At 37.4% G+C, this 27,127-nt stretch overlaps 1 protein-coding gene across 1 annotated transcript in view; it reads left to right on the top strand.

Annotated features, from left to right (window-relative positions):
* Window positions 1–27,127, top strand: part of WWC3 (WWC family member 3) — a 98,959-nt gene that overhangs the window by 54,793 nt on the left and 17,039 nt on the right. The window contains exons 7-12 of the mRNA XM_005516620.3: window positions 4,251–4,400; window positions 6,445–6,518; window positions 15,429–15,671; window positions 18,563–18,652; window positions 19,787–20,361; window positions 26,385–26,505. Coding sequence (XP_005516677.3) covers window positions 4,251–4,400; window positions 6,445–6,518; window positions 15,429–15,671; window positions 18,563–18,652; window positions 19,787–20,361; window positions 26,385–26,505 — 1,253 coding nt within the window. The remainder of the gene's footprint in view (window positions 1–4,250; window positions 4,401–6,444; window positions 6,519–15,428; window positions 15,672–18,562; window positions 18,653–19,786; window positions 20,362–26,384; window positions 26,506–27,127) is intronic.

The raw sequence follows: 27,127 nt of genomic DNA, 5'->3' as shown, positions 1-27,127 counted from the left end.
CTTCCCCAACAGATTTTTTTACCTCTTTTCCTTACATTTTCAGTCCTCAGTGGCAGTAAATTCAGCTGTAAATATTGAGATGCTTCAAAATCATATTTGGTAAACCAACTTTAAATGTGCTTGCAGTTTCTTTATATAGTGTTCTGGGAGTTAGAACTTTAGGATCAAGGATTAGGCAGTGCTGGCAGGACAAGAATGTAGTGGTTGCACGAAACAGAAGCAAAAATGAAGTGTTTCATCCTTCTTCATGGCTCTGTGTGCTGTATACTGGAAATATGAGTATAGGAAGTATCTTTTTTCAATTAATGACTATCTTTTGTGATGGAAGCCAATGATAGAACATTAGACTATATGTAGCCCAGGAGAATGTAGAAAACAGTTGTTCCGCATAAGTAACATGCAAAAGATTTCTTCATGTTTTGTTACAAATGGTATACAGAATTAAATGTAATCATTTACAAGGTCTACAGTTGTAAAAATGATGTATTTTTGCCAGCTTACTGTGCTCTGCAAGAATATCCAGCTCTCTTTTTTAATTTTGTCCAAAAAAAAATTAAAGAATTACTTTTAGTGTCACCAAAGTAATCTGTGCTATGCCTTTTGATAACTATTTGAAGATTATTGTCATGGATTTAGTTAGCTATGTCAAATAAGTGCAAGTCTGTTTTAAATATCTTCCTAATGAGTTCAGAATTCAATTTCTATTTTCCTATTAATATTGGAATTGTATTGTCCTTGAAAACACCACATTTTTAAACTATTGTTGTTCAGACAAACTTTCTTAGGACATCTCTATTAATAAATTTCAAAGTAAAAAAGGAGTTAGAAGTATAGTGTAAAAAATATGGGGTTTTATTTCAGAGTAAAGGAAACAGACTGTTTCTTACTACTTTTTAATTAAAATCTGGCCAGTGTAAGCAACGGAACTAAACATAGTAGAAGTGACTCAGTCTTGTGTAGGTGCTTGGAAAATTGTAGCTGTTGCAGAAGTATGATAATTGGTTTAGTTGTGTGGGAGAGGGTGGTCAGATTTAAATCGGATGCTGTGATTACAAGTAAAGCAAATTATGCAGTGCTACTGCTCTAAAAAAGTGGGCAAACTTTTTATATAAGGTTGAATAATAAAGGTGTGTGGTTAGGTTCCTGAAAGCAGTGTGTTTATGTCTCCTCCCCCATCTCTTTCATGACTTTGTTTCTGTTCAGTGTATGTATGCTTTTAAAATGTTGTTGTTCTTGGAGAGCACTGGACTTTGGTTTTTGTGGGGTTTTTATTTCTTCTTTTTTCTTGTCTCTTTGTTACCAGTAAAATTAGCTAAATAGGTTAGATAGGAAGTGCAGTGAAATTGTGCAGTGCTCCCAAATCAGATGGCAACAGATAATGGTGAAATGGCAGTGCTCATTTCTCTCTCTTTGGGTAAGTCTGGGCTGGTGTGCCCAGAATTTCACATTAACAGTAGGCTTCTTTGGCAGTTTCCATGGGATTGCTGTAAACAGTCCTTAAACTTGAGATGAAAGATGGATTTCTCCATGTTGCTGGGAAGGAAATTACTCCTACTGTTTATAATAACAATTACAAATTGTTTCTATCTAAAAATGTGCAAACTTGGGTCGTAATTTTCCATGTTAGGGTTGCTGGTGCCTGTTTTCACTCATCCACCTAGAAGGACTTAATGCGTTTATGCTTGCCGTAGGGCGTAGTCATCTGTGCATGTAGATGTAAGTTAAGGTGATGCTGCCTGGTGATCGCCACCTGTCAAATGCTTTCTCATTTTTAGGTAGGGGCCAGTATTCAGCAACTGTACCTGGATAGGAAGCCTGGCCATCAGTCAAGTAACCCTCCATTTCCTGCCAGGGAGAATGCCAGAGGGCATCAGGAGCATGCCAGGAGTTCATAAAGTAGCTGAAATACAGGCAAAAATTTAGATTTAAGTTCTGGCATCTGGATCTGTGGTATTGCACATACCTGTAATATAATGTGTGTTAGCCAAAGGAGGCAGATGGAACATAACTTCCTAGGAGAAACCTCAAGCTTTCTGAATCCTGAGTTTTTGTTGATGCAACTGGCTGTGCTTTACTGGAAAGAGACTATGATCTGAAGTTATTATTTTCATGTTACAAACCCATTAAGAATCCCTTTTGGTCCTCCATACAGCAGGAGTCTTGACAGGACTGGATGATTTCCACTGAGTTTTGAAGAAGAGTTAGACAGGAGTCTGCAGTTTTCATGAAGTAAAAGTTGTTGTTTTTTTTTTTACCATGTTGTGGAGCAGTTCCTTTCGCAACAAGTCGTAATGATAAAGGGACACTAGCTAAGGATATCTTGGCAATGTAACTTGAAATTGAATTTGCTGTTTCAGGACTGAGGAGAAAGTATGTTGTTTGTCCTTCATACTAAAATGGCTCTGTTCAGCTGTGAGGTGGCAGAAGAATTGGCTTTTTTAGTGGGCCCAAAGAGTAAGACAAGTTAAGTAGCAGACAAGGTAGACAAGTTAAGCTTCTGGTGGCAAGTGGTGTGGTAGCCTTGTGCCACTGGCAGCATGTCTGTCATTGCTCTGCACTGTAATCTGACCTTGCCAATGCTGCTTGTGAAATCCCAGCCCCCCTCAGACCCATAGAGAGCAGGCAGAGACTGAAGAGGGAGCAACACAAGCTCTGATATGTGGTTGTGTACCTGTGTCTCTCCTTGCCATTCCCTAATAGGAGGGAAACAGAATGTGTGGTTTGAGGGGCTGTCAGGAAGGAACAGGGGCCCCCACTCTGGAGGCTGGTGAGCCTACTTGTTCACTCATCCTGTGCCAGGCTGGGTGTTCTCCCTCCTGTTCATCTGTAGTGGAGGATGGCCTGAGGGAGGGGCTGGTATATGACAGCAAAGGGATGGACTGTGTAGGATGGAAATGGAGATCATCAGAAAAAGCTGCTTTTTCTGGCTAGTTTCAGGCGTGTTTCAGTTCTATAATCCTGGATGCTTCCTGGTCTCTCAAACCAGATGCCTTCATCTTCAGTGTGGCCTTGTTCTTCGTGTCAGTAGCAAACAGTTTCTGTTAGACAGGTTCATTTCTGGACTCCGCTACTTGAATTTGGTGTAAGAAAAAGCAGCATTGATGTGTTGTCCTTCTTAAACTACACTTTGAGAAATCTTCTGATAATTGGATGTGGATGGACAGTAACCTCGGCTTGCAAATCACTGGTAGTCAGAGCCACTGAAATTCTTGAGGACCAGCCTTTTCACAACGCAGTGCTTCAGAGTTGTCCCTGATTCTCTAGTTCAGACACTAGAGTAAGATGTTTTAGAAAGATTTTATGTGTATTTTTAGAACAAAATTTTTTGATTATGTTATGATTTATAAATTATTACAGATCTTCAAATTTCTGATAATTTTTCCCCACATTTTAGTTTGTCCTTTATCCTGTGGTGAAAGGACAGAGTATTTTTAATTTTTGTTTGATGTGTAATACTTAGGATCTCTGTCATAAATGACAGCTGGCACAGTGATTTTGTGACTAATACTACATTATCTGTAATTTTTGAACAAACGAGAATGCACAGTGAGAAAATAAAAGCCATACTAACAATTTTGTTCTTTTAAAGGCTTTTTAAGAGCCTGTCAACCAAGCTTACATTGTCAAAAAGCTTTTTTGTTACTTTGTTATTCTGTTGTATTCCCCTTTCCCCTCAAAGACTGATGTTTCTGCTTTATACTGACAGTTTGTGTCATTGTCTAGACATTTCAGCCATGTCCCTTGCTTAACCCAAAATGTAAAATATCTCTTAACTATGTGAACCCTGGGTAAGAGAGCACAGGGATGGTATCAGCTGTCATAAAAGTGCAATTAATACAAGGTATTCGTCAAGTTGGATGAGATAACAGTAGTGACTAAGGAATGTAACCTGTGCTGAAGATGGCAAAAGGGCAGGTGAATCACATTTGTCTTCCCTATCAGCTAATGTGAAGTTGACAGCTGCTAGATTTAAAGAGCTGCAAGCCATACAGAAGATAAAACATTCATAGATCTAAAACAAATAATATAAAATCTGTTTACTGTTACGTGCATCTTTTGAAATGAGAGGTTTATTCCAAAGTAAACCTTTTGCATGCTGGTAACACAACAATGAATTTTACTTTCTGTAAATAGCTCTCTATAGGCAAGCTACTAGTCTTTTTAAGCAATTTCAAAATTTGTTTTCTGTTATTAAAAAGTATTATAAAAACTATTTTTTCTAATCTATTAAAATATGTCTTCTCCTTTAGAGCCTGGCCAAATTAACAGATGGATTCAGAAATAGCTGTTGTATTACAGATTCCCTGCAGGATCTCCAGCACAATTCTAGTTCACTCAGTGACTCCTGTTTACCTCAACAACACTGCGATGCTTGTTCTCAGACTGACATCACTGGAGAGGTATGTGAGTGTTCCTATGTGAAACATTTGCTGTACAAAATTAGCCTCTTTTGAACTATAGTGATACAGTGTTATTTACTCTTTTAATTTAAGAGGTGTTTGGCTGGAGCAGAAGGAAAAATCCTGGGCGATACTGGTGGTGAGGGAGTTGCATTTGCTTGTGGTTTCTGCTGTGTGCAAGTTGTGGGCTTGGTGGTTCTGCTGCTTGAGCGTGGCATAGGGATGCAGCGGCATGCTTGCAGGCAGTGGCAGGTAAAATCAGCTCCTGGACTCAGCCAGCCCAGCAGAGCACTTCTTGCATTGCCACTTTGGTGATGGCAGGTTCATCTTGGAGTAACAGCTCTTGCTTAGGTGTCCATGGACCTCTTCTCTTCATATTCCCAGCTCTGAATTATTGATACTTGTAATGAGATAGGAAGGAAGAAAATTCTTTAGCCAGCTTGAAGTTGCAGTAGGCATAATTTTGCATGAGATGTTAGCATTGTGGTAGTAGTGATAGCTGTGTATTTTTTAAAATTTTATTTTTTCATCTTTTTTTTTATCATGCTTGTATTCATTGTTCATATACATGGAAGATGTGTAGATCTCTGCTTCTTTCCTCTGTCTGAGATAAGGAAAGTATTTGTTATTCTCGAAGTATTTTTCTTAATCAACAAAACTACCCATGTAGTCTGTTTTACCTTTGTGCTTTGTAGCGGCATATTTATAAGTATGCATTTAAATGTGATATTCAAGAATAACATACTGGCGTTCCTTGGAAATGGTTCTATCTGAATGAAATTGTGTACTCCAAATAATAGTAAGTAAAAATTCAGCTTCCACTAGTACTACGGCAACCCAGTTGTTAATCAGTAATAAAACATGCCTCTGTGGATGACTGGCACAAAAGCAAGAAAGCAACTTGTTTGTAGTTTGTTAATATGGTAGTTTGGATGTTAATTTTCACTTACTTAGAAATCATCTCATTGTTGGCTTTATCATCCCGTTTCTTGTCTATTTTATTATTCTTTCACTGCTGGCTAGTTGTCAGATTAGATGTCTCCAGAGGGTCCCTGCAGAAGAGGAAGTCTTGTTTTTGAGAAGATAGACTCTTCAGGAATCTGGGAAAACTGACCTAATGCTAGGCTGTCTTTCAGGGTGTTAGGCAAGATGGTGCCTTTGGGGTGTGGTGGATGGGTGGATTATTGAATTCTGAAACAAATCACGAAAAGGAACACAGGAACATTTTCCCATTTGCAGTACACAATTCAAGACAAGTACACTGTGAAAATTATGTTTGAGGTGTAGGCTTTTTGTAAGGGAAACAAAAATAATTATCTGAATCTTTTCATGGAACTATTGTTAGTGCCATGTGAATAGAAAAGAAGTGGAGTTTTTACCCATGGGATGATGGAGACAGAAAAAAGCAGCAGCTAGAGGAGAATTCCGGAGGTGAAGCCGTGCACTTGTTTAGGAGCTTAGGTTTTAACTATTTGACCATACACAAACTTTTGAGGAGGGAAGTGCTAATGCCCTAAAATAGAAATTGTGTAGAAACACTGTGCAGTAGGATTTGCAACATAAATGCACATTGTACGACTGCTTCAAGATCAGGTGTTTTTTTGTACTAATGTTTAAAATACGTTAATGTTGTAAGTGCTGGCTAACACATTACAGTACAGGGAATGTATTCTGAATTGCTTCTAATAAGGGTATTCACACAACAGCTATATAAAGTAGCAAAATATTTCAGTTAAAATACTCTGTCTTTTAGATAAAGTTGAAAAGCTTTGACCATTTATCAATGATTCAATTTGCTATGCCTCGATTTCCAAGTTAATAATTTATTGAAAGGGCTTATTTATCTTCTGTTTTTAGCAATTAATTAATAAGTTTTGCATTGCGAAATTGATTTTTTTATTATGTTACTATTTAAAGTATAGAGGTCTCTTTAGTGAATCCAGTAAGGAAGACTAATTTATCCCTTTCTTTATTGTGATGAGAGTGTTTTTAACTTGTTTCTTCCTTTCTTTTTCCTCCTCTCCTTGCTCTTCAACTCTGCAAGTTTGGGTTTGATGACAAAACAAGACTTGTAGACAAAGTGAGGCTGAACTGGCAATATGAAGAGGCCAAGAAAAGGTAATTAAAGATAATCTGTTGGGTTTTATATTTACTTTTGTGATTAAAGTTTTCAAAGTTGAACTGGAAGCAGACTCCAAGCTGAAATGTCTTTGGGAAGACTAATTTGCTCTCTATTAAGTAGTAAACAGGTAATGAAAGTTTAGGTAAATATAAGACTTTATCATAAGATTATTATATTTGTTTGCAGAGATTAAGCTAAATATCATCCCTGTTCTCTACTTGTATAAACACAAAATTGTAGTGGTTCAATTAAACTGTTTTACATTTTTTCACCCTCTTTCTCAAACTCAGATATAGTCTTTAAGCTTACACTTATCAGCCTGGTCTGTCAGGATACCCAAAGCTTTGCATACCCGTGTCTTAAGTTCAGCGTACTGAAGCCATGAAGAACAAATGCAGGGCTTCATGTAAGATAAATGAAGATGTTAAGGGATGAACAAAAGAGTACATAAAAATAAACGTTGAAATTGGAAAAAAAGCCTGATAAAAATGATAACAAGTATTACTTTGAATAGATTGATTCTTCACCAACTCCTTCAGTCTAATTGCTTATTGTAAGTATTTCTCTTGTTGAGGCCAGTCTTGCAGTGTTTTTTCATGGATTTATAGAAATTTTAAAAGTACTATCTATTTAAATATTTTAGCAGGTCCTCATTGAACCTCACTGTTTTCAAACTGTTTGCCACATATTCAGGACAATAGTGTGGGTACAGATGATTGATTACTTGAACTCAGTAAATGAATGCAATTATGATTATTTTGATTTGTACTAGAATGTAGTCGAATGTGTGAAGTAGAATGTGTAGAGTATTCTGTTGTGGAATTTGACTGACACCTAAAAGATTCAATATAGTAAACTTTAAAACCCATAGTTTTAAAATTTGTATAAATTAGGATTTCTTTTTCTTTTCAATATGTTCTATTCTACCAGTTTTTTACTTCTTTTAGAACAAGAGTTAGAAAATGAGTTCAATTCTTCTATCTTTGTTTTTCCATATCATGGTGACTTTTTCTTTGGGGGAATCTGTAATGAAGTTACAAGTCTTTGCAGAAATTGTAAGTTTATAGGCAGTTCATAATTTTGTTGTTCTTGGAAAATTTACCTGCATTTGGACACAATATCAGCTTCAAAAATTAAGCTGGTACAAGCAAGCCCAGGTGAATACAGCTAAATCTTCAGGATTTGTAACTTGAATGAAAGTCTGCATCATACAGATTGTGTGTAAATACCAGTGACTATTACCTAATAAAGGTTAAATAATTGGGGAAAAAAGAATAAAACAAAAATGTCTCAGTGTCTTGATTGCTCACAGAATAACTTAGCACTTAAAAGTCCAGTGATGATTTAGTGACTTACAGTTGCTGAAAGAAGAATGATAGAATTTAGTTTTATCATATTCAGTTTAACAGAGTCACTGATGCTGTGAAGATTGTATTAAAATGTTTTTAGTTCAGCTTTCTGACACAGCTTTTCTGTGCTTTTCAAAACAATTTTCTTCATGTTTGTTTTTACAGGGAAAAGATAGAGTGGTGGTTTTTTTGAGGGGGTGAAGAGATGTTGAGTTTTTATGTTTTTTTTTTTTTTTTTTTAAGTAGCAAAGCATTTCTCAGCTGGAAATGCCAAACATTTGTTTCTGCATGGAATGCAGTATTTCTGAACATCAGAAGTGAGCTGGTGTTTGATCTTAATTAAGTGTAGAAAATCTGGGTAGCTAACCTTCCAACTAGAGAATGGTGATTGCAGTAAGAATAGTTTTACTTTCCCAGGATAGCAGCTCTGACAATGGTTTGTTATTTAGCAAAAGTATGTTAGTTGCTTTAAAAGAGTAGCCTTATTCTGCCCAGTATGTTGTACGGAAGTAATCAGCTTTCAGCTTTTGAGTGGAACTGCACAAAGCTCATTGCCCCTACCAGTTATCTCTGTGGTTGCATTCTTCATTTATCATGCATTCCTTCCCCTTAGCTTGCTGGCATTTCTGTAGGGCTTTTGTCTCTACTAAATATCTTTGTGTTCATTCTCCCTTGGCTGGTGAAATATCTACTGTTGCTGCACAGTGTGGGTGACGGAATGTGCTGTGATGGATTAAATCTACAAAGTAGAAAATTAAAATGCTACAGTATGTCACAGCTGTAAGGGAGTATATTGTGACTGCTTGCTTGTCAAGTGGGTGTGGAAACATACAGCAAATAAGTACATCAGACAGACTTTTAATGGGAGACTTAAAACACTCTGTAGGAGAGAAGTATGTCCTTCCCCTGAAAGGAAAGCAGGAAGAAAACCCCACAAACTGTAGGACAGAGTGTTGCATTTCAGTTGCTCTTGTGAATCTAGCCATATATAAGCAGAATATTTGGTAGATGTAGTAAAAAGTCTTTAAAAATTAAAGTATGTTCTCTATATGTGGAGTCTAAGCAAGGAAATGCAGTGCTGGGATTTTTGAATGAACTGTCTTGAGGAATTCAGGAGATGAAACCCAGTGATCACAGAAGAGTTGGCTTACATTCCCAAAATATCCCTCCTCCCTTATAAAAGATAGTTTCATTTTAATTCCTCCTTCAAAAATCTCTCTGACTGCTGAATGGTTTGGCCTTTGCATAACTTAAGACATTCACATAGCCTTTTTTCCCCCATCACTTTCCCATCGGAAGGAAGTTGGTTGATTTGCAATTTAATTTTTCCCGTGGGTATTTCAGATGTTGTACACTGTGGGTTCTGACGTTTCCAGCACGCTGGGGAAGAGATCCTCTCCCCTGTTTCTGATCCAGGCTTCTGGAGGTGTTTTGTAAATTCTGCTTTTTAACTCGCCAGTCGTGCTGAAAGGAGGCTCAATCACTTTTCTTCCACTCTGTATTCTTACCCCTCCCCCATTATTTCTAAATAAACTGTACCTTACTTCCATGAAATTTCTCCTCTCAGATCTGCCAGTGTGGCCCTCCAGTGAAACGGGGGGGGAGGGAGGACGGTCTTTTTGAACACACAGCCCCAAGCTGCCTGGATAAATACTGTTTTAGTTTCAGTTCCTATTTCAGTGAGACCACCTCTCATGAAAGCATTTGCACACTGGAAAGTGTACCCCTTAAGCACTTTTCTGAATATACTGCTTCATAGCGCAAGAAATCATAAGCAAATTGTTTTTCTTTGATAACTCTTAAGTTGTGCAGTTCAGTAAAATGACTACATGAAGTATATTAGCAAATGTTCATGAAATGTCATTGCTGCAGTGCCTCATATCCAGTGAAGTGTGTTAATCGGTAAATGAAAAATAAATCCCTCCAATAAGAAGTAAGAAAAGTTTCAGCTGTAGGTTTTTTGGGGTTTTTTTGATAGTCCAGTCTGAATGGTAGCTAACTTTAATGAACTAATACATTCAAACATCTTCAACCAGCTTACCTAGTTTGGGTTGTATTTATTTGTATCTTCTGTAAATTTGAATTCAAAGATGTTATTTTTTCTTTCATTTCATAGAGGCATGCAGTGGATGTTAGGAGATTTATTTTAGCCTTGAAAAAAATCTCTTCCTCAGATATGCTTAGTATTTCTACATTTGTCTTCAAGGATGTTACTTCTTTCTGTTCAGTATAGTTTGCTGCAAACTTGTCTCATTTCCAAAATTAATTTTCAGTTAGGCCTTTAAAATTACTGGCATAAGCAAAAGTGTGTCTGTGCAATTTGTGCTTACAGTGACAAAGTACATGTTGATTGGATATTGATAACAACATTCCAGTACTAATACAATTACACAGTCAAGTATTTTCCTTTTAAAATTTATCTTGTATAGGCAGGTTTCAAGGTTTAATTACCTAATCTCTAGTGAAATTCAGTGGATTTGTATGCTTTATTCTGCTGAACAAATATGAAAATCTGATTCAAGGATGAAGTAATTTGTTTTATGTCACATAAATACCTGGCTCAGCCAAACCTAAATCTCCCATTGCTAGTTTTTAAACATAAAACATTTTCTTTGAGTTATAAAGGAAGCTTAGACATTCTTTTGAACTTCTTTAAAGTTTTGTACTATTTTCACCTGTGTTTTTGGGAAAGCTTGCTTTGGGCAGATTTTTGCAATTTTGCTAAAATGTGCAAAATGCCAGTGAACTCTAATGGTTCCATGAGTTTCTTAAGCCAGTTTAAGACCTCGTTGTTATTGAATGAAATTGTGTTGTGAGGAAGGCTGGGTATTCTACAGAGCATACTCAGGTGGTCTGCCAAAGCCACAGTGGCACATACTTGCAGGAACAGCCAAAATAGACACACTGGAGAGATTTTGCGAGCATTTGGCCGAGTTCCCCAGCTTCTTGTTCTTTCCATTTCTTTCTTTATCTTTCTCTAGCATTTTCCTCTTTGGATATAAATCATAATCCACACTCAAGAAAGTGCATAAATACCAGAAATTACCAAGTTCTTACACTCTTCATTATGTGTCTTCAGTCCCACAGCCACCGCGTTTGGGTATTCCTTGTGAGAGATATTCCCTGTTACCTGAAGTGTCAGAGAACTGGGTCCACTTATAAACCTAGAGAAAAGAGTAAGCAGGGCTGATTTATGTGATCTTGACCACTATTCTCTTTCAGACTGCAACTGGAATATTTTCTTTATTTTATCCCCACTGGTCTTCCCATAGCACAGGTAACAAAGGCCTCAGTTCTAGAGTGGTATGGTATGTCAGCCAAAAGTCTAGGCATTTAAATGTAGATGAGTATTGTTTGGTTTCCTTTTTCTTCTCCTTGTAAAATTCAAACCATGTTAAATTTGAAGAACAAGTGCCAGCTCTAGGATATCCGTAATTTGTCCATTTTACGAGCATGAGGTAATAACTTTGAGTTGGTTCAGAGTATTTCCCTCCCCAAGACACCTGTCTTGTTCAAAGTCTGAGTAAGAATCTAACATGGGGTAAATTGTAATTGTAAATTGCTCATCTCACAATAAGTTATTTTTACTTACTTCTTATGCTCTAATAAATATCCTCTTGAGCTCAGCAATATAACTTCATTAGTGCTGGGTTCAGATATCACCCTTGAAAGTGATTTTCTGACTATTAACAAAATCTTTAAAGTTCCTGAGGTATTTTCAGTGACAGAAGGGTTGTCCTGTTTTGTCAGGGGGAGAGGGAGCTGTGCAGAGCTATAATGATTCAGACATGCTACTAAATTTAATTCAACTATGTCTAATTAAATTCTGGAAATACTTGCTTTTTTTTTTCCCCATGATGTAGTTTGTATAGAAAACTACTGACTCTACTGATCTCCATTCTCATGCTGTGTCTGCATTATCTTGAGTGAGACATCATTCTAGATACCTTGGTATGGCATTTCAGTGCCATTTCAAGTCAGTGTCTGCTTAAGATCATCAGGTTAAACCTTTGTCATCCCATCTGTGCCCCTCTCTTTACAAGAACTGTTGCGTTCATCTCCATTCGAAATTTTAAAATACTGAATTCAGCAGCAAGTTGGTGTGCCTATCTAGGGAACCAGTCATTTGATACCACCTACTCCAGTGAGGAATGCAAGCTCCTCAGCACTTGTTATGCAAGGATGGGAATGGGCAAAATGCCTGGAATGCTGATGGCTCAAAATTAACAGTTTTTTCCACAGGAATATGTTAAATTGCTGGATCAGTAGGGACCTCAGTATCTGGCATTAGGCCAGATAAAAGCACTCTTTTGCAGTGTCTGCAGTTAAAAAATAGTATCTTAAAAATACTCATTAGGAAGGAGAAATGTGCTTGAAAAACAGAGGCTTCATAAAGGATCCTAAGTGGGGTTTTTTTTCCACTTTAGGTTGCAATCTATGTCAAATCATTGGTTTATTTAAGTGGATGTTTTAAGGCAGCTTTGAGTTTGACAGTAGCCATTTTCTTCTAACACAGCAGCAGTGAGAATGACAGGCATAAATTCTGGCATAGGCAAGCACAGTGAAATGGCTTATTTATGTATTTATTGTGATTGGAAGAAAAGTTTGTGTCTGAGGAGATAGTTTGCAGTTACAGAGCATACTTAAGAGGATTTTTTTACTAAGTTCTGAGCATAACTAAAAATGACAACTCAGATTTTTATTCATAATTTTGAGTGAATGAGACCATAAAAGCCTTAACGGTGTCTTCTAGCCAAGGAGATAAATATTAAAAAGTTTGTCACTGGTAGCTTCTTGGAACAACTTACCGTACAGAGGGATTCCCCAGTGGAAAGCAAACAACAAAATTGCCCCAAAACTTCAGTTCATGTGTAGGAAATAGAGGTTGCAGAAGACTGTTTTTTTGGTGCTTCAACAGATTCCTGCATTATATAGTGTTTTGTGCCTGCTTTTTCTTGGTGTAAAGGGAAAACTAGAAACAAGAAGAGCTAGCTAAGAGTGTCGAGGGAATCAGAGTAAATACCTAATCAGATTTTGGAACTCTTCAGTGATACAAACCTTGTCCACAGCAGTACTTTTCACCCTTTAACAACAGTATAATTAAGTTATTGTATGAGAACTTCCTACTTTCAAAGCATCAACATAACAGAAATTGAAGGGAAAAAACAAACTTTAAGCTGGAATGTCGTACACAAAGGGAGTTACGTGCTCTCAGCAAGCTCAAGCATCTAAATTAAAACCTCTTGTGTTTAGTGAAGGTGGTGTTTTACTCCACAGACAAGTGGAATCACTGATTCACTAGCACTGAAAGATCTCTTCCCTGATCATACTTCTCTCTTCCTTGTTGCCTTCATTAGTGTTCATTTGCACCTGTGGTCTGCTTCCTAACCAGCTCACCCTGCAATGTAAAAATAAGTATCAAAACAGTGTTAAAATGAAGGAGTGTCAGTCCTTCAGCTGTCTTACGAAGAAACACAAAGACTTAAGATGAATGTCATCTTCTTTTGTCTAGAAGCTGTGTAAAAGCTTATGAACACAATCAAATAGTCCAGACTCATCTGATTCACACTCGGTTGCCAAGCTGTGATAACTCAATTGTACCGGAATTCTGTGATTCTGTTGAAAGGATCTTGAGTCCCTGTTTGTTTTATTTGGCACTGAACACCTGAAAATCAAGCTCTATGTGCTTCAGGAGTGTTTACTGAATGTTAACAGCAGAGCAGCCTAGGCATGGGAGAGAAAGGATCCTGACCCTGCTTGCTCTTCCTGGCCCTGACATTTGGTCAATGGGGTGAGGTGTTCTTCAGGAAGCTGCATCTGGAATTCATGCACAATAGCTGAAGTGTGAAATATGTAGACTGTATGTACTGATCCACAATGGTGCTTTCAGTAGGTATTGGCAGGAAGTTGGTTATTGATGCAAGGAGGAGGAAATGGTATTGAAGGGCTTGATAAAGTATTTTGCTTTAGACAAAAATGTGACATAATACCCAATTTCTTTACTTGCTGAAATAAAATGTAGTGTGTGTGGTGGGGGGAAAGGACACTGAAATTCTTATTCATATATGGATGCAGTCACTGCAAAATGACTTACATTGATGGTTTATTCGCTTCCCTTGATAATAAGATGGCCAAATACTTCCCAGATATCAGTAGGAGATAAACCTTACTGTATGAGGTTTTGTTTTCAGATGGGGAAAACATTGCCTTTGTCATGTCTGTGCCTTTTATTCATTATCACGTTATCATGCTGTGAGTCTTTGGTTTGTGTGTTATGGGATTTTACCTTGCTTTTTTGTTGTTAGTTTTCTTTCTTATCAGCTCTATTTGAAAAAGATTGTTTTTATCAAAATCAATTAACTATATCCCACTTCGATGGCTGGCTTGAAAGTGTCTTTATTTATTTATATTAAGGGTAGTAAACTTTTAGAGGTACTGATCTTTGTTTGAATGGAACCATTTCAAAGTGAAGATGAAACTAACATGTAAACTGCTTAAATGTTGTACAGTTCCTGAGTTTTGAATGTTCAAAAATCAGAAAGCTAGATTTTCTCTTACCTCTAATTTTAACTGTTACATTCTAAAGTGTCTAAACTGTCATTGCCAGACAAACATAAATACCTAGAAGTAAGTGTTCTCCCTTTTACGCCACAAGAAACATTTGTGAAATGTCTAGCTTTAGTGTTCTTGGTAATACTGATAGGAGTTCAAAATTTGTTTCTAAAAGAACATGTTCTTAAAATGTCAGCTGTGGAATTATTCTTAAAAATGTTGTTTCATGTGATGGTACAGCATATTGACATATAAGAAACTACTTTTAACTATAAAGCATACTACAGGAAAAAAACCAGCAAATTAGCTTATTTAATTGCATATTTTTATGCCACATTCATCTAAAGCCACTTGTATTTTGTAACCAGTAAATCTTTTTTCCAGACTGATGTTTCTGTTTCAATGGCAGCTTTAAAATTTTGTTGTAATTTAGGGTAGTCTAATATTTTCAGTCCCTTGAACCATTCCTCTACAAGGTGGGACATGATTTTATGGACATGTTATCATTAGTTAAGTGTCTCACCTTCTGCTTCTTCAAAATCTTACTGCACTTTTAAAATCCCAGTTTAAGATGTGATTGTAGAAGAATGAGGAACCAAAAAGTGTTCTGCTTCATCAACTCTACAAGAAGTAAACTTGAGCTCTAAAATATTAATTCATTTTTTACAAAATGAGAAAGCTGTGAAGACAGATATTGTCTATAGAGTAGATAAAAGCACTGTAGTTCTCGTACATCTACACATGTAGGAACATTTTCAACTGTTTATTGTTTTAAAAATGCACAAAACAATTAAAAAAACCCTGAAACCAATCAACCAAACAAAACCCTCCAAAAACAATCCTCGTCCAAAACCCAGAAACAAATAATCTCCCAAACCCCTCTAAATTTTCTTGGTTTGGTATTTAGAAGAAAAAGGGCACAGGCATCAACAGGCTTCGTGTTTAGATATTTTTCCTCTTGTCTTTCTCTTCTGCATTTTGAAATACATTTATCCTCTTTTAAAGAGTTTCGAATATACAACAGCAGCTGGCCTTGCTCGATAATGAATCCTGGCCAGGAATGGCTGAAGCGGACAGGGACCGTCTTCAGCTCATCAAAGAGAAGGAGGCTCTTCTTCAGGAGTTGCAGCTCATCAGTCAGCAGAGACGATCCCCAGAAGACATTGCACGTTTGGAGGAAGAAAAAAGACGCTTGGAAGATGAAATTCAGCGAGCTCGAGCAACGTCTGCGCATGGGGCCACTGAAAGGTTTGGGAACTTGAATTGTTTTCTTCTCTATTGTGAGATCCATATAGGTAGCTTTGAAAGGAAGAGTAGGGAATTTCATTGTATTTAAGGAAAAACTAAATTACTAGAGAAATTTGGTTTCAGAAAAGGAGAAGACTGTTCCTGTCACTATTTAATTCTATCTGTCTTGAACTTTTCTGAAGCAGAGGTGTTGTCTAGTTAGTTTTCTTTCATTCATTTAAAAATTCTGAATAGGAAGAAGAAATCTGAATAGAATCTCAGAAGATGCTTGGAATAGGTCTGGGTGATACTCCCTGATAGAGAGCTGAATAACAGTACCTGGATAGTAAAAGATTTTTCTGTTCTTTACAGTGGAGTAGTGCTCATCTCCCAAAGCATCAGAACAAAGATCTTTTGCTATATTTAGTTTCTGCCTTGTAACAGGAAAGTTAAATGATGACGTTTTTGCTGCCTTTTATATACAATATTTCCTTTTCATTTGCAGTCTCAGCAGTGGGAACACATCCCAGTTCTGACATTCAAAGAACATAGTAAGCAAAGTCATTCTTGAAAACTTAAAAATCAAGTTATATGTAAAATAAACAACCCAAAAACATATTAGTGGAAACACAATGTTTATTTCAAAGTTGCCTAGCTTTTCCTGTAGCCAGAGAAAAGGACAAAACCTCTTAATCTCTTTTTACCATAGACTGCTTCCAGTGAAAGCAAGAAGCTGCTTGTTCTTGCTTCTCATAAATAGTGGTAAAACCTCAGCTTTGACACTTCAGGAAAACCTACAAGAACTAGCTTTAATGTGATCTGTGTAAAGGTTAATATTTACACAATTAAGACACTTGAAAAATATTTGAAAGTGCTTTCCATGTACAGATTTTGACAAGTCAGTTTCTTTGCAAATGCTTAATTCAGACAGTAAATTCAGTCAATAAATAGAAAATTCACAGCCAGCCTACAGATCAGTGTAATATGTTTTGCAATTTTTGCCATGTTGTGACATTGGCTTTAGAGCTTAAACTGACAGAAAAAGGAGTTCACTTTACTCTGTCGTGTAGTAAGTTTTATTTGTTGTTTTTGGGCTCTCATGTTAGGTAGTGCATAGTGTGTTGGCAAGAAGGCCAAGCTATTTTTCCATGGAGTTCATGCTGTGGAAACCAGCATTCCACTGGAGTACTTGATATTTTAAATGCTAGCAGAAAGTTGAGCAGAAGTTAGAATAATACTAATGGGTACTCTGTTTTTGTATAGCAAATTTGAAGAAAGCTTAACTATTAGTTGCCTGATTTTCTGTTGTTTGTTTTAGATTCAGAAATAACCAAAAATATTCCTATTCTAATTCTGCTTTTGTATTTCCACTTTGTTCTAATTGTGAAATACAAAGGTGTTTCTTTCTTAAATAATTAACATTTCTTTTTTGTTACTGAGTTTTAAAGGCACTGAGTTATGTGCAGATCAAAATGAACTTAAAATCTGTATGATGGAGGTGGGGGTTTTGTTGTTTTTTGTTGTAGTGTTTTTGTTAAGGCTGATAGTCTTAGTTGGAGGCATTTCTTAGTTGGAGGCATTTCTTACTTTTTAGCACAGTTACCTTCCCTGCAGCTTCTGCCACTGTGGAGTGTAGGTTCCTAACCTTGTTTTTTTACAGTAGATGGTGTGAAATCTCTGCTTTCCCCTGCAAGCTTTTGAATCAGTGTCTTGTATCTATTTGTCCTTTTCTTTTGGTTCCTGCATGCAGTGCCTATATGGTGTAAGTTTGCATAGCTGACCTGCAGCCTTCCTTGTGCCACCTGTTAACCTGGCCTGGGGTGCACTAAGGCAGGAGAACAGCCTGAGAGCTGCTGTTTTATCCAGGAGAACTCCCTTTCTGCTTATTTTTAAATCCTGTTCATTACCATGTTGAACTCTTAACAGCTGTCTTTGCAGCTGAGGAAGGTCTGAGGAAGTGTAATAACTCTGATCTGCTTTCTCCAAACCATCAGTATCTCCATTTCCATTGTGATGTAGGGCTGGAGCTGTAACTTTCCTGGACGTACAAAATGTACAACACAAACCAGAATACTACCCTGGTATTATCTTGAAGTTCAGTGCTTGGACTTGGAAAAACAAAGCATCAGGAATATAATTCTGGATCCAGAAAAAGAGTAAATAGTAGATAAAATTTATTATTTGAAATTCTAATAATGTCAGAATACTGACTTTAAGATATCTTATAGATGTATGAGATTGATGGCATTAAAGTTACATTCCATTTGTGTTGTGGCAGTGGTACTGAGTAATTCAGCTGCTTGTTACTAGAATGGGCAAAAAATAAGTTGCAGCATGAGATTTTTCTTATTCCCTGCTTAAATGTAATGATAAATGTTAAACACAAAACCTAAAATGCGTAGAATAAGAGCTTAAATTATATGTTGATGGTTATGGTTAACAGAAGTCCTTCAAAAATTTTATTTGTATCTTTGAAATTTTACATTAATTGTCTTGGAATATTTTTTTGGTGACAAGGTGGAAGGGCATAGTATTTTAATAGCAGAATCAAGTTGATGTAAGGCAGAAAAAAAAATCTTGTAGAGTCTGATATTTTTACCTGGGACTTTTTATGACTTTGCTAATTGCTGTATTGTATTTTCAGCATCATGACCCTTACATTGTGCTTCAGTTACTTCAGTTTTCTTGTCTGGGAATTCTCCTGGAGTCTTGGTTCTTGTGTTCTTGCTGGAATTACTATTGCTGCATATGAGCAGCAGAAGTTTAAACTTTTCATGAAACACTGCAACTTTTTTTAATATTCCAAACTTCAATGCATTGATTTTTTTCCACATTTGGGAAGCTCCTAGCACTTTTTGAACACTACTGTGATGAAGAAAATAGTAATATGTATGTATGTATATGTATTATAGGATACTGTTACAGGAGAAGAGAAATTGTTTGCTTATGCAACTAGAAGAAGCTACGCGTTTAACCTCATATTTACACTCCCAGTTAAAAAGGTAAGTTACATAAAACCAGTTGGTTTTGAAGTAACTACAGCAGAGAAGAATATTAATAATGTATGAAGTTTATCCTTTTATACTTCTGTGTATGTATGCCAAGTAAATTAATTTTTCACTACATTTCACTACACTTTGCTCTGTGGAATGTGATGATTTGGATGGAGTTGTATAAACAATATTAGGAATGGCTATTTGGGCTACATTATTAAGTGTATCTGGGAATTTTATGTTACCTTACTTTCTGAAAGGGATATTAGTTCTTAAAATCTGTTGTAATATTGTTACAGTTTTACTATGGGCAAATAACATTTTAAGTTCTGTGAGTTCTTAGTATTCTAATACCTTCAAATGCAGGGGGTTTTGATCCCTGATAAGGTGACAAAATTTTGCTATTTAAATACGAGAATGTGCTAAGACCCACACCGAAGTCCAGAATGTTTTGCATATTCACACTTACAGCTGCCTTTTGAGATGCAGCTCTTGGGGATTCCTCAGTTTAACACCACAGCAGCATCAAAAGCTCAGTTCCTGCTGAGTTCCTGTCTCACTTCATCTCTCTGGCACTAATATTCTTCTCCCCCTTAACTGAGAATGGTAAGAGGAAGTGGGATAGGATTCATCCTAAAGTAATTTTATTTTGCTTTGGAAAAATGTGTGAGAGTGAGGCTTAAACAGCAGGTTGTTAGGACTTTGCAAATCCCCTTGCACTTCTTGTCCCTGGATTGTTTATGACCAATCATTAATATAAATTTGAGCTGGACCATGGTAATCTATCCTTCCTGGCTTTACAATGAGTTTGCTGAGCTAGAGCCTGCTCTGGCCTTTTTCCGCCAAATCACAGTTGTTTAAATGTTGGAGGAAAGAGTAGGCTCATCCTGTTGGACTGTTGTCTTCAGGTACTTGGCCCTGATCTAGTTGTCACTTGTACTGCTCCAGTCATGGCTGTGCTTGAGACGAGGGCAAGAGACCTGAGCTAGACTTCAAAATGGCAAATCATCTTTCCATGTCACCATACTGAATACATGTAAAATTGCTTGTGTTATCTGGATTAGTGTTTTAATGTCTGCATTGGTGATTCTGGTTATGTTTGAAAGGACATTTTTGTGTTTTCTCTTTCTTTGCATGCCACAGTCTGTCAGCTAGCACTCTCACCATGTCCTCTGGCAGCAGCAGGGGATCCCTGGCCTCCAGTCGCGGATCCTTGGCCTCCAGCAGAGGCTCCCTCAGCTCAGTCAGCTTCACGGACATCTATGGCCTTCCCCAGTATGACAAATCAGACAGCGTTACAGACTACGGGCAGCATTTGCGCTTTGACATAATTCCCTTCGAGTCTCTCACAAAGGATGTGCCATATGCTGATGCCGTTGGACACTCAAATTTCAATAAGCAACGGAGGTCTCTGGATACCCCGCAGTCCCTGGCATCCCTGTCATCGCGGTCCTCCTTGTCATCGTTGTCCCCTCCAAGCTCGCCTCTGGACACCCCATTTCTCTCTGCATCACGAGATTCTCCGTTGGCTCAGATGTCAGAAGGTTTTGAGGAGATGGCAGGCATAGGAGCCCTGGAAATGCTCAGGGCTCAGACCACAGCCTTGGGTGATGATGATGCACAAGGCACGAGCTCATCTCAGACATCTGCTTACCCTCTGGACAATGAAGGGCTGCGAGAAATGGGACCACACCTGACTGCTGTCCAAACTGGTGGAGGTGAGTTTATGGATACTATTATTTTGTCACATTGTTTTAGAAAATGTCACGCAGACCTAAGCATGCTAGCACAGTAGAGATTGTTCCTGCGTTACTTATTTTACTACCATCAGGTAAAAATTGCATGATAGGTGTTACCTGTTAAAAGCCTGACCAAAACACAGGAAAATCCCCCAAACCCAAACTCTAGTTTTATGTCAGAGAGGTGAAAGAATAGAGAAATCCTTGTCAATAGATCTTAAAATAGCGGTGAATTGACTGGAAGAAAGGGAATGGAATATTTACTTATATTGGAGTGTAGCCTATTAAGGACCTAGCAAAAATGAGTAAAGTATTAGTAAGAAAAAGTATGGGTTAGTTACTTCTGAGGCCACCCGTTGTGCTGATGTTGCCTTTATATTTATAAATATATATATATATATATATGATAATGAAAAGCAGCACAAGCCCAGGAGAGACAGGAGATAATCAACAGCTATCCCCTACAAAAAAACACAAACACAAAATGTGGGATGATGCTTCTGACAGTGCTTGAAGGCTGGCTGACTGTGTAGTGAATTTGTACGCACTCCAGCCAAGGTTTCCTCGTCCATGTTCTGTGATGGAGCAGAAGCCACAGTGACATGGCTTTGTGAGTGCACTCATGAGTAGGTGCTTCATCAGCAAAGGAGCATCTTTTGTAGGGGATGTGTGAGATGTTGTGTATCTGCTTGGCTGGTTGTTTCTGAGCACTTGTGTGTGCTCTAATGACAGAGTGGTGATGGGTGCAGTTAGTACAGCACACACACTGTTGAGTTTTCCTTTCCCACTGGACTGTCAAATTGATGGACTTGATTTAGCTTGCCTTGGCAGAAGCTTCTGCAGCTCGGCAGTTGAGAAACATAAATTGGAGGAATCAAAAGAGAAAACAGATAACTTTTGAAACACTGAAACAAAATTAAAAGCCTGAGCTTATAATACAGGAACGTGACAAATTTATTTTCCTGTTTTGACCATCCAAATGAAGAACTGCTCTTAATATCAAAAATATAATCATGGTAACATTTTTGTGTGTTGACTTGCTAATTTTTTTAAATAAAAATCATACTAGTAGAGAAGGGCTTTTAGTGTTTAGTTTAATATTAAATTTTGTGAATCCCATCCCATTTCTATACCCAGAATTCTGTATTAACTTTGTGTAGAATGTTGCATTCGGGACTCATGACATCAGGAATAATATGAACTATAACCAGAGAATGGATCATATTATCCCACCTAAATCTTATTTCTTATGTGATAATACAAAGGAACGTTGATGGTATTTAAAAAAAACCTTTCAGGTTTTAATTTAAAAAAAAAAAAACATTGCCACAGTGCTAAAAAGCCTGTATTGTTCAAAACCATTTGAGTCTAGAGTCACCTACTTTCCTTAATGCAGCTAGTACTGCCAGAAGATACTGCAGCAGAATTTACTTTTACTAGCTGCAAACATTTCTAGTGCCCATATTGTAGCTTTCAGACCAAAATAAACATAATTCCAGAGACCAGCATGAAAACTTGTGCTTAAATTAGTGCTGTGAAGAGGCTTCCTGAGGCTTTCTTTAAACCTCAAATCAGACCACAGCATGTCTTCACCCATTGTGGTAAGTGAAAATATCTAAGTAGTTCATTTATAGCTTGTATGTTTCCTAGAAATGAAGGCCTAGTGTGAGGGCCTAGGCAGCAATACAGGATGAAGGGCAGCTTCGTGCTTTGATTTTCCTTTTCTCAGTTTTCTGCTGTATTTCTACACATTTCACATTTGTCTGAAAGCCTCTGTGCTTAACCTGTTGTCACTGCTGCTGTGTCCAGCTCCTAGTCCAGAGGTTATGGCTTTTGTACAACAGAATATTTTGTGTTGCTTTTTGAGGAAGAATGCACGGTTAAAAGGTAGCCAGGCTGCCTTCTTTTGAGACTTTTTTAATTTTTATATATTTGCATTTGGAAACAATTAAAAATTAACTTTTCTGATTTTTGTCTACTGTGAGTACCACACTCACTAGCTGGTGGTTTGGAATTGTAATACAGTTGTTTGCAAGTAGCAGTTGGAAGTTTTGAAAGAATTTTGGTTTTGTACTCTTTTCCTGGAAGAGTTGGATGGAGCATCCAGCTTGTATGCCAGAGCTGGGAGCTCACAGATGCTGGGCGTTTTGGGTTTCTCCGAGGTACCATGCAGTGTGCCCTGCTGCTGCCACCCGATGGCCTGGCAGCAGAATGCTGTGCTACAAAAACAGCAGTTCTTTGCCTGGTCCTTCACTAGATAGACCATGAGGTAATTTTGGTAATTTGCAAATAATGGGGGCTGGGAGTTAACACTGAATAAACTGCATGAACTTTGCAGTGATGCAGCACTTGAGCAAGTTCAAGGGGTTCTTCAGGAACTGCAGTTTTGATGTTCAGTTGCTGATCTCCTGCTTTATTGTTCTGCATCTGTCACAGGGTCACACTGTGAAATAAGTTTTCATGTGTGAATGGAGGGAATATACTTGAAAAGTGAAATCCATAATATTGTAAAGATGGAAGTGGGAGGAAACATGTCAATAAAATATTGGTCTTGAATACCTTCACTATCTCTTCTATATACTAAATCTTTCAAATGCTAAATTTCTTTTAATGCCTAAATAATCTCTTGTTTATAAAATATTGTCAGAGATCTAAAGGGTGATTTATCACTATATGCTTTTTGTCTTGTTTCTCATGCGGCACAACAGAAAAATTCACTGTAAGTGAACCTGAAATTTCTCATTGTATGTTTTTCTGTGTGATGTATTGGTTGTTTTGGTTTGGGGTGGGTTGTTTTGTTTTTGGTTGGTTTTTTTTTTTTTTTTTGGAGTTGCATGAGAAGAAACAGGAGATTCTGCTACATTTGGTTTTGTTTGACATTTTGCTGTACTGTTTAATTGTTATGGCATACTTAAGTTTTTTGCTATGTCAGCTAAACAACACATTCACAGCTGTAGTTAAACTCCTGGGGAAAGCGTTCTTTGACCTTCAGCTTTATTATATAATAGTAATGCCTGACAGCATTATGGGTAGGTAAGGTCTGTTTTTGTCTCTTATTAGTTTTTATGAGAGTGTTCTACTCTTTTATTAGTGCATTTTGAGCTGACATGCAGTATTTGTAGTCACCTAAGTTTGTGCTTTAGATTTATGTGATTTTTTTTTTAGCGGATGAAGGTTTGGACAGCAAAATTTCCTTTGAAGTTCACTTTTTCAACTAATGACAATGAGAATGTTTTTTCATTCAGGGCTGTCTTATATTTATCAAACTTTGGCACCCAGTAGTTCTGGAAAATCATATATGCTCTTTAATGATTTTGTTATTTAAATCAGAAAATGGAAAGTAATGGTCTGTTTTAGAGACCATTTCACCATTCAAACAGTTACTTAGCTTCCAGCATTGCAAAATCTGTAACGTGTGCTAAACTTTTTTCTTAAACCAGAATTTTGTGTGTCTTTGATCTTGACCAATTTTTCCTGCTGTTTTTTTCCCCCCCCACCAAGGGTATATTCTGGTATTTGCATCTCTCCCAAATTTGCTGCAGTTGTCCAGAATTGAATGCTTCTGTGGCCTGAAGACAGTGAGCAAATCACTGTCAAGTTACAACAATGTTGTAGTGTGTCAGTTTTTCGTTTTATTATATTGGTGCTTGAGACTGGCTTTTCCTTCCAGACAAACTGGGAACATCAGCCTCCCAAGGACAGAGCCCACAAGATCTTTCCTCCGCTACATATATACAAAGTGTAAATACAAAGTACAAAAGTAAGCCAAGGGCTTACCTAGGAAAAGAAGTCATCCTAGTGTAACTTGTTAGTTACAGAAATTACAGATGCACTTTCAAAAACAAATTACACATTTTCATGAAGTTCAGCCTCTTTCCAGTGATGTAAAATTTTTGAGAAACTTTAATATGGAGATGTATCTAGAGATTGCTAGTTTCGATTCTTCATAAATACCAGTGACAAAATATTCTCCATAAATACCAGACAGTGAGGTAGGCTTACCGAATCAAAAGTCCTTTAAAAAAAAGTAAAAGAAGGAAAAAACCCAAACCAACCAAGCAAACAAAAAAACCCAATCAAAACAACCCACCAACCCAGCACTTTTGTACAAGTGATACAGAGGAGAGTGTGGTTCAAATACAAATTTTTGCTTTCTTTATGCTCACTTGAACTTGGCTCTCATTTGTGGTGATGATGTCATGAATAGCACTGCACAGTGTGTGATGTACAAGAAGGGTGAGATGCTGTAACTGGAGATGGGGAGAAGTGGTGGGTCTTTTTATGGGTGCAGAGACAAGTGCAGATTGGGCTGTTCCTAGCCAGGAAATAAATTTCCTAAAGGTGACTAAATCCTTCATTGAATCTGGAGGAGGGGTCCATAGGCTACTTATGAATCCAAAGGACAGAACTGATACTGCTGATACATAGGAATTTTAGGTCCTAACAGGACTGGGTGTTTTTTGTAACGCCTTTGCTAATATTGTGCTGTTAGTGGCCTGGTAAAAGGAATGTTGGGCTAGCACAGAATCTGCTGGGCTTGGTGCACCTTCTCTGCCAGTTCCCCAGTGGGTTATAGCTGACCTTAGCCAGATCCTTCTGTTGATAGCAGCAGCATGGTTGTGTTGATCTGGAAGACTTCTATAAAGTTCTCCTCTCCTGCTGTCCTGTCCTGATGGTGCTTGGGTGGGAGATGAGGTGGGTTCCGTGCACTGTATCTCAGCTGGGTTCTGCAGGTTGTGGCTGGTATTCTGCAGAAGGAAACTTACTGAGTAGGTGTAGAAATAAATTTGGATGCCTTATGATAATGTGCAACAGAGGTACTTAACAAGTTGTTACTTTGAGTAAGACATGCTTCATCCTTAGTTTGGGCTGTAAGCTGTAAATATCAGCTGGTGCTGCTTGTCTCCCATGCACTGTGCTACTGTCACTCTGCTGAAACTGTCAATCCTTCCATGCTGTCTTAAGTCTGTAAGCATGAGCAGAAGCAAACAAAATGCTTTCCCCACTTTTGAGGTGCCATCTCTTTGCCATTGCTTTCCTGCTTTGAAGACAGTCATTGAACCTTAAGAAAAAGAGGGTAAAAGTTCTTCCCCGAACAGTGAACAAACTGCACTTCACCAGTCTGTTCAGTGGTTTTCTCTAGGACTGAAAGGAAAACAGCCTCAAGTTAGGAGCTGTGGTTGAAGTGTTGAAGCCTTTCCTATGTAATTTTTGAATGTTACTGCTTGTGCACGTACTTTAAAGGATCAGTAGCTGCAATACCTACTTGCCTGTGCAAAACCCAGTGCATAACATAATTTTGTTGGTACACTTAAAACATGAAAGTGCTGAGTTGCTATTTATTGTGTGGCTGGTGATTTGGAGAAGAGTGGCAAAGGAGGTTGAATATTGCTTCCTCTTTCCCAAATCAGTTTTCAAAGTAATTCACCAAGAATTTGAAAAATAACAGTGGTCTGAGTGAGCTGGAAAACACTGGTTCTTTTTGATAATGCCTTTCAGACTGTAAATAAAAGCTGCTATTATGTGATGGTATAAACAGTATGCTTTTAGACTTTGTATTAGGAAACAAACGAGAACAAAACCTCACATTGTGTTATCAGATAACTTTAAAAAAGAATTAGCCTCTGTGTTTGTTTTCAACCTATTGTATATTCAGTAGGTAAATCTGAAAAGCTTAGGATATCATGTGTACGTATGTGAATTAATGTAAGTCTTCCTTTAGGAAGGAATTACTCTACCAGAAAAACATTTAGTAACAATGCAATCGGTTTATACTTTGTCTTGTCACAGAGCAAATTAGCCACAAACTTCCTTCCTTAATTCTCCCACAGAAAATGTCTGGTCAATCCTATTCTAGGCTTTTAACTTCTAAGTTAGAATAAAAGTCAGTGAACTGCATTTGTGGTGTTTTGCTGCTAGCTATGATATAATACAAGTTTCTTGTTTAATTTTGAAGAAGTTGCCTTGAGCTGATGTTGTTCTCACTTTTTTCTCCATGGCAGCTGTAACTCTGCGAGGAGACAGTGGTAGAAGATCGGAGAGGAGAGCCAGGCGAGTTTCAGCATGTCTCTCAGATCATTCACTGGCTAGTGACAGTGGCGTGTTTGAAGCTTTAAGCAAAAGGTCAGGTGTATAAATGCATAGTAAGCTGGAAATATTCCTGTTCGGCTAAACAGCCCAAAAGAATTAGTTATGAATTTGTGTGTAGGCTTTCAAATTTGCTAGTTATTAGTAACATAAAACTACTAGATTGCATGTTTTATAGGAAAGAAGCTTTTTGCATGCAGTCCACTGTCATCTTCAAGTGCCAAGTCCCTTTTGCTTTATTCTGATATTTTAACATTGTATCTCCCTTGAAAGATAGTTTTCTCATCCTGCTAGTCATAAATCAGTAATTATATTTCAACCATCTATAACAAAATATAATTATACAGAGTGTGACTTACAGTTCTGAGTATCATGTGATAAAAGTATTACTGCAAGGAGGAAACACATGAACTGCCAAAGACCTGAAAATATGTGGGTTCACCAAGTGATTGAAGGATGTAGAAAGACATATTACTTAATACAATTGTTTTAACACAAGAAGCAGTAACTGGGAAGATGATAAGGTTTGGAGGATGCTAAGGAGAAATGGAAGACAAATACTAAAATAACCTAAATATCTTGAGAGAGTAATTCTAAAACCTCAATTACTACTACTGTATGTTCTTATATAGATGTTTCAATCCCTTCTGTATTACCA

The sequence above is a fragment of the Pseudopodoces humilis genome, chromosome 2, assembly GCF_049639895.1.
Source record: "Pseudopodoces humilis isolate 2021_Gansu_Grassland_sample_001 chromosome 2, ASM4963989v1, whole genome shotgun sequence".
In the NCBI taxonomy this organism is placed as follows: Eukaryota; Metazoa; Chordata; class Aves; order Passeriformes; family Paridae; genus Pseudopodoces; species Pseudopodoces humilis.
The sequence above is the reverse complement of the archived record's forward strand: the minus strand, read 5'-3'. Positions and strand labels throughout refer to the sequence as shown.